Source organism: Leptonychotes weddellii, chromosome X (assembly GCF_054177405.1).
Source record: "Leptonychotes weddellii isolate Sample4059 chromosome X, ASM5417740v2, whole genome shotgun sequence".
NCBI lineage: Eukaryota > Metazoa > Chordata > Mammalia > Carnivora > Phocidae > Leptonychotes > Leptonychotes weddellii.
In genome coordinates this window covers 16626275-16637727 of record NC_138385.1, presented here as the reverse complement: position 1 = coordinate 16637727, position 11453 = coordinate 16626275, and the positions used below count along the sequence as shown (strand labels likewise).

The 11453-nt window shown below is 38.9% G+C and overlaps 1 protein-coding gene across 1 annotated transcript; it reads right to left on the bottom strand.

Annotated features, from left to right (window-relative positions):
- Nucleotides 1–937: 937 nt before the first annotated feature.
- On the bottom strand, nt 938–2079 carry LOC102744370 (olfactory receptor 13H1-like). The gene has a single exon (XM_006746749.2). The coding sequence runs from the start codon at nt 2077–2079 to the stop codon at nt 1153–1155; it is 927 nt and encodes a 308-aa protein (XP_006746812.1). The 3' UTR covers nt 938–1152.
- Nucleotides 2080–11453: the final 9374 nt, after the last annotated feature.

The window sequence follows — 11453 nt, the reverse complement described above, 5'->3', positions numbered from 1 at the left end:
TAAAGTTTATTGTACATAAATTATATCACCATAAAGTTGATTAAAATCACTGCATTAAATAATCTCTAAGGTCTCTAGTGTGGGTACAGTGAATAGGATCTGAAATCAGCCAGACCTAGATTTAAATATTGGCTCTGCTCTTTCCTGGCTCTATGGCCATGGGCAAATCACTTAACTTCTAAAAGTATCGGTGTCCTCATCTCTAATATGGGTTGATAATAGCACTATTTTGTTGAATTGTTGTGATAATTATATGTGACAATAGAGGTAGAGAACTTAGCTCAGTGTCTGGTATACAGTAAGTGCTCAATGAATGTTAGTTGCATTTATAATTCTATAATTCCAAATAATTTTCTAGACAATATTGACAAAGTTCAGAGGTTGTATATATGTGATCTAAATTCTAATTTTGATTCCACTACCAATTATGTATGATTTTATAGAAGGCTCAACTCCTTCTCTGGGCCTCTTTTTTCTCATTGTTAACACAGGGGGATTATGGTGTCTTTCTTACCAATTTCATAGAATTACATTAGGAATATAAAATAAAATAACAGACTTGAAAGAAGTTTAGAAAAAGAGCAAGAAAAGGGGAAAACCACTCCACACGAATGTAGGAAATGGCTATGATGCAATTTTCTCATGATTCTGAGGTTAAGCAGAGCAAGCCAATTGTGCTTTCACAACAGAGCTTGCCTCCAGTAAAGTTGTAAAGTTTCTGATGTTTGTCTTCTTGTCTTTTATTACACCATCCTTTGTCCTATTTTTCCAATTCAGTTATGACTTGCCTTCTGCTAATAGTCATAGGAGATTGTCTTGCTGCTTAGGTCTCTTCTGTGACCTAGCGGGTGACCACTAACATGTTATATGTAAAGACCCTCTAATGGAAATTCAAGCCTTAGTGGGGGTAATATTTTAGGGTGGGAGCACTTCCTGAAGCTTCTCAAATGATAACCACCTGCTCTACCAAGGGTAAAGTCAGACCCTTTAAACAATTGTTTACCATCAGTAAGGATGTAGTTGATGTCTTGAAACTAATAATGAATCATGGAACACTACATCAAAAACTAATTAAGTACTGTATGGTGACTAACATAACATAATAAAATTTATATATATATATATATATATGAGTTTAGAAACAAAGAAGGCTCATGTCCTTTTTGCCATAACTTTCCTCATTGCCCCTCTAACATCCTTGTTCCTCAGGCTATATATTAGGGGGTTCAGCATGGGTGTCAAAGCCCCATAAAACACTGAAATAAACTTGTTCTGGTCAGGGGATGACTTGGAATGAGGTTTCATATACATGGAGATGGTTGCCCCATAGAAGATCGTCACCATAGTCAAATGAGAGCCACAGGTGGAAAAGGCCTTGAGCCTACCTTGGGCTGAGCGAATCCTTAGGACAGTAGTGGCAATTTGGACATAGGAGAGAAGAACTAATCCAAAGGGTAGGAACAGGGTAAAGATGCCTGTGGTGAGGATCATAAGCTCATTGAGGCTGGTATCAGAACAGGCCAGCTTAAGGAGGGAAAGAATCTCACAGACAAAATGGTTAATGATGTTAGCTTCACAGAAGTGAAGCTGCAGGGATAAGAGAAGCATGGCAGTGAGCACAAGTGATGCCCCCCACGAGGTAGCAGCCAGCCAGACACACACTGGGCCATTCATGATCACGGAATAGCGCAGGGGATTGCTGATAGCAACCATACGGTCATAGGCCATGACAGCCAGTAAGAGGCACTCTGCTGTGGCCAAGACCAACAAGACACTCATTTGGGTCAAACATTGTGGGTAAGAGAGGTAGGGATGGGTAGAGAAACAATGCACCAAGGCCTGGGGCATGGAAGCGGTTCCATAGCAAAGGTCTAAGAAAGACAGATTAGTAAGGAAGAAGTACATTGGAGTGTGGAGGTGGGGGTCAAAGTAGATAAGAAAGATGATAAGTCCATTCCCCAACAATGTGCTCAGGTAAGTTATCAGCACCAATGTGAAAAATGTGACTCTCCACTCAGGATAGTTAGAGATTCCAATAAGGAGAAACTCAAACACTGCTGTAGCATTATCTATGGCCATTCTTCCTATTTGCCACTATTCATTGGATGGGTGCCAATGCAGTTGCTTCATTTTACCTGTAAGAATGAGAATAAAGAGGGAGGGCTGGTGTGAGAAAGGTGGAAATAATTAGGACATACAGGATCCTTTTCAAAAGATAAGGGATACAAATGGGATATCTATAATGAGAATAGAGGCAAAGCTAGGAATTTCCTCCTTCCCTAGGAAAATAGCAAATTCCTCATCCTTTTGAAAATGGTTATATGAAAAGTTCTTCATCCCTCTTCCACCAGATAACCTTCTTGGGTTATTTATTTTTATTTTTTTTCAAGTAAGAAGAGAAGAGAGAGAGACCATCTTCCTGGTTCTCTTACTTGTTCACCATTTTCCAAAACTGAACTTCTGTCAGCTTAAGTTACTAATCTCCAGAAAGAGGGTACCTTCTGATACTTTTAGCTAAAATATTGCTTATTCTTATGTCTATTGGTCACTCCTAAATTGTTCATGCCTCCATTTTCTCATTGCACTAGTATCTACCATGGTGCTTGGCATAGAGTGTTGCAAAGTACTTCTTTGATCTGAACTGATATTATGTAAATGGAGTCTTTCATGGAACCCTTGAGGTCTGTGAAAACCTTCTGCTAATATCCCTGGTTGGATTTACGTTGCCAGCTTCTCCTGTGTTTTTTGTGCTGTTGTTGCTGAGCACCAGTTAAGAGTGTGAAAATCTAATGTGATGATTCTAAAAGTGTGGGTGGTAAGAAGAGGGCTTGAATGACCAGACTATCTGAAAAGGCTTTCTCTTTCCACCTTACTACTCTCTTTCCCTTTGGTTTATGCTTTTCTTGTAGCACATTCCAATATCTGAAATTATACTAATAATTTTATTACTTGTTTATTATTTGTTTCCCACTCAACTGTAAATTTACTGAGGACAGGGACCTTGTCTGCTTTATTTACTGGTGTACCTAGTATGGTGCCTGAGGCATCATAGGGACATGATAGATATTGAATGAATAAATAAATATATAAATAAATAATATCTGTTATTGTCCAGCTATTATTCAGAATCTAACTACTCCTCTTGCCACCTGCACTGCTGTCCTTTATTCCAAATCATCACCATTATTCACTTGAATTTTGTCAGTAATTTCCTTATTGGCTTCCGTGTTTCTGGCCTTGCCCCCATTCAGTTCAAATAATTCAGTTAAATTGTAAGTCATATCAGGTCACTTTTCCATTAAAAAATTTCAGTAGCTTCCCATTTTCACCTAATTGAATGCCAGTCTCCTTATTATGACCTATCAGGCCCTACATGGTTTGCCTCCCAATTACTTCTCTGGCCCCAGTTCCTATTACTCTTTTCCTTTTTCACTTTGCTATAGTCACACTGGCCTCCTCATTGTTCCTTAAACATTCACAGCACATCCCTTTCTCAGAGACTTTGCTTTCTTTGATCTTGTTGCTCCGTATACATGAAGCCCAGATCCTTGCATGGCTTATCATCTTACTTCCCTCAGGTCTTTACTCACAAGGAATCTTTTTAGTGCGTCCTTCTTTGACCACCCTGTCTAAAGGTTCATTTCTAACCCCTGATATTTTATACCCCCCTTTCCTACATTATTTTTCTCCTTAGAATCATTATTTCCAGCACATGGTATATTTTATCTATTAATTATGTTTGTTGATTGTCTCTTTTTTTTTTTTTTTTAAAGATTTTATTTATTTATTTGAGAGAGAGAGAATGAGAGAAAGCACATGAGAGAGGGGAGGGTCAAAGGGAGAAGCAGACTCCCTGCCAAGCAGGAAGCCCGATGCGGGACTCGATCCAGGGACTCCAGGATCATGACCTGAGCCGAAGGCAGTCGCTTAACCAACTGAGCCACCCAGGTGCCCCTGTTGATTGTCTCTTTTAACTAGAATGTACCCTCAAGCTCAATGAAGTCTGGGAGTTTTGTCCATTTAGCTCACTACTGTATGCCCAAAACTTAGAATAGTGCCTAGTACATGGAAGGTGCTCAAGAATTACTTGATGAATGAATGTGTGAATGGAGCTCTTGGCCTGTTCCACATTGAAAGACAACCTCTCTTCTTTTATCTGCTTCTTCCCCCAACATTGCTGTTTATATACCAAACACCCTTTAATCTTTATGTGCTTCTTCATGAAACTAACTCTTCCTTCTCTTTCTAATCCCTTCCTTGAAGTTTCTGCTACTCCCTGGCTATGTCTCTGGATAAGTTCCTTCCCCTCACTGGCCTAAATTTGCATTTGCAATCCAGTTAGACTAAGTGATCTGTAAGAGCCCATCTAGTTCTAACATGCTAGGATTCTCATTTTCCTCAGCTAAAATGAAGACAAAACAAAACAAACCTTAACACTCCCCACAACATGAAGAATCTACTATATTTTCCTCCATTGTTGGAGAAGCATGTGGACTAGAGGAGTTTGATAAGGGATGGAATTTCTCTAACCATCTCTGAAATGGGAAACTCACTTATCCTTAAAAGTCTTTAGCAAAGAAGATTCCATAGCTCCCCCTCTTCCCTGTTCTGGCCTCCAAGAACCTATCCCTGTGTCTCATTCTCTATTTTGTCAGCCTCTCAGACAGGCTAAGTACACAGGAATGATAAACCCATGGATATAAAAGCGTATGCCACTTAGGAATTGGCAAACACATGAAAGGGGTGGGGAGGCTGATGACCTGCCTTCACAGGAGTGTCCTCAGAGCTTGAGAAACCTAACGCTGGTTCTGTCTTCATTTATTATGGGACCCTGGATAAAAGGGTTTCCCTTGGATTGTCTCTACCTTGCAAGTGAAAATTGAGACAATCATTTCCATAGTGGGAAAATGAAGAAAGATGAGAGTCACAATGAAGACTGTTACACTTTAAGTTAGTATTGTCATGCCCTAAATTTCCTTGAATGGTCTATATTTAATTCCCAATTATTTATACATGCACCATCCACAGTAGTAGATCTAGAAAGATGATGGGCAGGCTACAGATGGGAGGATGAAATGGTTTTGTATAGAAGTAGACAGCTGATTCTTATGCCATTTAAAAGTCTCTGTTGCTCCTAGAACTGTTTAAAACACATTGTTTTTGCTGTTAAATATTAAATATTGATAAATACATGTTTACTCTCTTTTATATGAATCTATCATTCCTAATGAGCTGCAGGATGTATTCTGTTTCTCCAGTATTGAGGGAAGGTTTATAAGGAATTTATCCCTCAGTCTTCCATGAGCCCAGTAGAATAAATTGATGAGCCATTTGACTAAAAATTGGTGATCAGTCTAGGGCCCTGGGAAGACTTGTTTTTAGATGGTGTTAAGCTAACTGATAGGTATTGGGATCGAACCCATGACCTTGCCTCCATTAGTACTGCGTTTGGACCCATAGAACTTAAAATTGATGACAATTTCCCTCTCACACTTAAAGGCTACTCAGCCTCTTAATTGAGGGGGATATTTTTCATTAGTCTGGGCCCTGCCCTCCAAAGACAATGTTGATTGTCTCATCCTAGAATTATCATTAAAAGATTCCTGGCAAAATGGACCCAGCATATTTCCCATCTTAGTCTTGTCACCTGCAATTATTTATACAGCTTAACTTTCCTTTCAACTAATGGCTGCCCCTTGACTTCCTGGAGTTTGCCCATGTCTCATAAATGGTTAGAGGGAAAAAATGTTGGAGGAGAGGGAAGAAATTGGAGCTTTTTCTTGTTACTGACTCACCATTGGATGTCCTTTTCAAGTACCAGTAGTTGGAGTAGAATGAGATTGCCCAAAAGAATAATTTTCTACATTGTCATGTTTGGAACAGTGATAATCTTTCTGCAAACTTTCATGGTGGGATTTCAAAAGCTTCTCAAACTCCCAAATGCCTGGAAACCTCTGAAGAAAGAAGATTCTTTTGGATTAGGTCAAATCACAACCGCCAAACACTTTGGTATACATGCAGCCCTTGGTAATGGTATCTAATTACATTATTTAATTTCTTAGGCAAACATTTATTTCACTGACACTGGACCCACATACATCCTTGTTCAGTTTCCCTCAGAAAAGTTGTAACATAAGGAGGATTGAGGTCATCTGAACGTTTTGCATCAAGACCCTTAGGTTATTTCAGTTTTCAATCTGCTAGGTTAGACATCTTTCACCTCTTGGCAATACTTATCTATCTATTATCTTATCCTGATGAACTGGAACACAATTAAACCAAATTGCCAGTTTCTTTAAAAACATAATAAAAAAATCAACGGAAAAAATAAAAAATAAAAAAAGAAGGAAATGATAGCAAAACATGCTGCACCCAGGGCTTTAAACTAAATTGGATGACTTCCAGGAGATGTCCTCAGCTCTGTATGTACACTACCCGGTTTCCTGCTCTTTCCCCACCACTTATTTTCAGTGCCGGAGAATGAAAATATGCAACCTGAAGACTCCAAGGACTTGTGCATCTCTCTGTCAGCAAAAACATCTAATGACAATCACTTTACTCACTAAAGCTGGAAAATAGGCCCAGCCCATTTCCAAAGCATCATACTGGAGTTGAAGCCCAAAAGCCTTTTGGTTACCCCTTACTTATCAGAAAATATAACTACCAGAACCTGCCTTTCCTTGAGCAGTTTGGTTTAGAATTTGCACCTCTTCTCCTCTTCTCTTCATCTAGGTTCAAAATTCATCGATCTATATGTTTATCTGGAAGCTGTCATCAGAGCTCTATCTCTGGGAGCATACTTTGCTATGAACTAAATCTATAAATCTACATCCTCAGCCTACTCATGATGTCTGGGGTCCAATTCTCTTCCAGATTCAATTCCAAATGCAAGGAGCAAGTTGATGAGCTGCTCAGTAACTTAAATAAGTTGAGGTTCCAAAGTGCTACCAGATCATTTATCTCACGCGTAGAGTTCAAAGTTTCTGATCTTCACTAGAAAGAAATAATTAACGTCTGAGAGCTTCAGGGACCTCATCCCAAATAGGCAATTAAATTTTGCCAAACCAGAGCTGTTTGAAAAAAATGTGGCATTTTGTGTAGGGAAAACAAATAAAGAAAAGAGAAAGGAGACTTTTGAGACCATGGGAGTATACCACTGCTGGGCTTTCCACAGAACTAAGAAATAATTCTTTTTTATTTTGGTCCATAGTCCCTTCACATTCTTTCTGTATTAAATTGGTGTCGTGACAGAGCCTGCAGCTGGTGGAGAAATGTCTATCAGGGGACAGCTGGGATAGAGAGTGCACAGCAGAGAGTACATGTGTTATTGATTCCCACATTGAAATAGCCCTTATGTTTGCCTTTTCATTCCCACTTCTGCCACCTCAGCCTGCTCAAACAGCCTCCATGGGCTCCTTTTTGCAACTGTATCGAGTTTGTATGCCTTCATATAGCACACAAGGTCAACTATGGCAGTCCCTCATCTATCATGTAACATTTACTTTTTTATTTACCTATTGATACGTTTATTCAACAAATATTTAATGAACACCCACCATGTGTCAGGCTATGTGCTTGGCATTGAGGAGACATGGTGCAAAAAATTGCCAGATATGGTACCTACTTTCATGGAACTTACAGTCTGGTGGGGGAAACTGACATGGCCCAAACAAATGAGAATGTGTGTATGCACTGGTGGTAAGTGCTATGCAAACTATACAGTGATATATGTTATTGATTCCCACATTCACTTTTGTCTCCCAAGTCCTCACCAAGTAGTCTCCACTTGAATCAGGTTAGTTCCTTCATTGTTCTATGAATTCCTTCACGCTCACTCCCACTCCTTCTGCACGATCATTCAGATGTTCTACCAACTTGGAAAGTAAGGTCCTATGTAACCCATCTTTCAACACTCAGCTTAGTTCTTCTGTTATCTATTTTGTTATCTGGTTCTCTCTGTTATGACTCTTCAACTATGACATAGGTTACCTGAGGACAGATCATTGTTTTTCAAGCTCTGTAACACTTTTTATGGTAGTAGATACAATATAGGGTAGTGGGAAGCAGTCTGAGGTAGTGGTTTAGGCTGTGTATTCAGAGGCTTACTAGTTCTGTGAACTTGTTCAAGTAATCCAAAGAATCTGAGCTGAATTTCTCATCTTTAGGAAATGAGTAAAAACATGTAAAATACTTAGAATAGTGCCTGGCACATGGTAAGTCTCAATAAATACTAGCATGTTAGTTATTTTTACTTTTCCAAATGTGTTCACATAAATTGGTACTTATATTTTATAGATGGGAAAATTGTGGTCTAAAGCAATGAAGTGAATTGACTAAAGGTCACACAATTAATTAGAGACAGAGATGGATAGAAAACTCAGGGCTACTTCCATATCACTGACTTTTGAGAAATTACCCCTATTGTATTTTGCTTGATTCTTGCTTTGAGGGTTAAGGTCTCAGATCTGGTACTCAGCAAGATTTTGTCCAGGTCCTTGGTTAACTCAGTGTGACATGATATCAGTACCACATTAAGACACTGGTTTTTGGCTGAGGCTTGTTTCACTGCCAGTTAGAAAACAGTAATGGCGAGGATATGGAATCAGTTCCCCTGACAGTACTTAACTTCTGTCAGCCTCATGACCTCTGAATGTATCCCTAATGTAGCATTTCTCAAATTGGTCAGGAGAGAAGACCCAAGGATAGAGTAGACACCCTACAAGTTGTCTGACATTGGGCAGCTTACTTTAATTTTCTGGGTCTCAATTTCTTTTGCTTATCAGACCATTTCTGGGGCCTGTTGCAGTTACGATACCCTTAATTTTAGAGAAACTTTTCCTGTTCAAAGCCTTTTTTGATAGTAGGTCATAAATATCTTTCTTGTATATGGAAGACAACTAAGGAAGTTATCCTAAGGCCTAATAAAAGGGTTACAGGAAAGATCTGGGTTAAGGCAAAAAGAAAAACATTTGTGGGTTCTGTTGCTTAGTGTAGGGATGTATCCTGACAGTCAAATGAAGGCTTTAGAATGCCGAATAGCAGGAATTACTGCAGGCAAAGGGGAGGAGAGAAGGGTTGGGGACTGAGCTGGTGGAAATACATTTCTCTGCTTTGGAAAGATTGTGACTAGTAGAAGACCTCTTTAGTAGCTGTTTCTGGTGTACTCCTGAAAAATCCTTAATCAGAAGACAAGCAAAACAGAGAGTGTGTAGTGGATTATAAAGGGCTGACCATAGTATAGGCAATTCCTCATCACAGTCCTTGGGTGCCTGTCTGGAGTTATGCACAAATCTATAATTCTAATTTAGCAAGTGACAACTCTGCCTTCTCCCTTTTCCTTATGTTACGAGGTAGGCCGGAGCTATGTATTAGGAGCCATGAATTACCAGAAACAAAGGGAAATGAGGTTCTGGAGAGGACTGACTGGCCAAACATCTCCTAACAGACTTTAAGCAAATGTCTAAGGAAATTTGTTTCAACTTTGAGAGATGATGAGGCCATCTTAAACTGGAAAGGTGTTCTTTCCACCTGTGATGCTTTGGGTTGGTCCCAGACAAGCAGAACATTTCTAATAGCTTTGTGTCTTAGAGATTCTCTCAGGCCCTTGGGGCATGATTAGCCTCAGTGCCTTCCTCAAAGTTGAGCAATTAAAAACTATTTCTTGTAAACACCCAAAGATGCCACATTGGACATTGTTAAGAAGTTGGCAGACTTGGCAGTTACCTTTACCTAAAACTTCCAACTCCATAATGACATACTAATTGTAAGCAATGGGGAAAATGTACAATGCTTTCTCAAGATGAGAGTGGAGAAACTTTGAAGTCTTAAAAACAACAATGAAAAGTTCTGTACAAATAGAAGCCAAGCAGTGGGATTTAATTTCAAAAACTTCTTATGACTTTGACACAAGAGAGTTGTAGAATGTGTTCATCTAACTGACACCCATTTTAGAGTATGAGACTTTATCGTAAATAACCCCAATATAAAAATGCAAATCACTTGTGGGGAGACCCTGGGTGCTTGTCTTGGCTCTGTCACAAACTTGCATTATTATTGTAATAAGTCTATTAACCTCTTCTCATTTGTGAAATGGTGAACAATAATCCCTGCCCTAGGTCTGCATATGGTGTTCTCAGGACCAAATCACATACTGATTGCAAAACACACTTGAAGATAAAGAAATATACCAGTTCATAGAATTATTTTAAACCTATGGTCTGAATGAAATTAGAGCAGACCTATAGATCTCAGGATTAGATCTAAATTTCAGGTAGGACACACTGGCCTTATTTGATTTGGTGGGGGGAGAAATACATATCTGTAGATACACAGATTAACTCATTTAATTTCAAAACACCTTAATTTTATAGATTAAGAAAGAGGCTTAAGGAAATGAAATAACTTATATGTTCTTGTGCCCAGAACATAATAAACCATCAGTAAGTGGCAGTTGGTATTATGGACATTCTTTATCATATAGTCATTTGATGTATTCAGGTCAGAAACATTATACGCTCCTCAGGAGGAACATGATGATGAAAGTACTGGCTTAGCGTAGCTGGTAGGGGATGGGGCACTCTGCTTTATACAGAAGTCAAGTTTCTAGAAAATTCATATTACTTGATCTATTGATTGATTCATTGATTTTTTTCATGAAAATTTAAATTACTTGATCTATTAATTGACTGCTTCATTCATTCATATACTCACTTATTAAATAAACATATATAGGCTATGTACTATGGTTTTAGACAATATGTCAGAAGCTCAATGTACAGAAATAAGTAAGTCTAGGTCCCTAAGTTGAATAATTTTATCATTAAGTAAGGAAATACAGATAACTAAAGTAGTTCATGCAAAAAAAAAACGTATTATAAGTGCTTTGAAAGGAACACCAGCTATAATGGAAAAGAAGAGGGCTGGTCAATTCTACTGGGGATGACAGGATGTCAGGAAAGGTTAATTGAGAAGGCAAAGCTTGAGCTGAGTCTTCAAGTAAGTAGGGGCTTGTCAGGAAGGCATGTTGGAAAGTAGAAAGGAAAATCAGAGAGAAAAAGAAGCATGTACCAAGGCCCAGAGATGTGAAACTTACTTCCTAGTTTGGGAAACCAAAAGCAGCTCAGCATGGCTGGAGCAGACCATGAAAGAAAAAATAGGGCAAGCAATTGGATTGCAGACTTAGGCAGGGGTGAGGTAATGAAGGGCACTGTTCAATGAGCTGAGGATTTGGACTTTGTTCTTAAGGCAGTGGAAAGCCACTGAAGAGTTTAAAGAGCATATGGTTGGTTTTGGTTTTAGAAAGATCACCCTTCACTCAACATAATACCCTCCAGTTCCATCCACGTCGTTGCAAATGGCAAGATCTCATTCCTTTTGATGGCTGCATAATATTCCATTGTATATATATACCACATCTTCTTTATCCATTCATCTGTCGATGGACATCTTGGCTC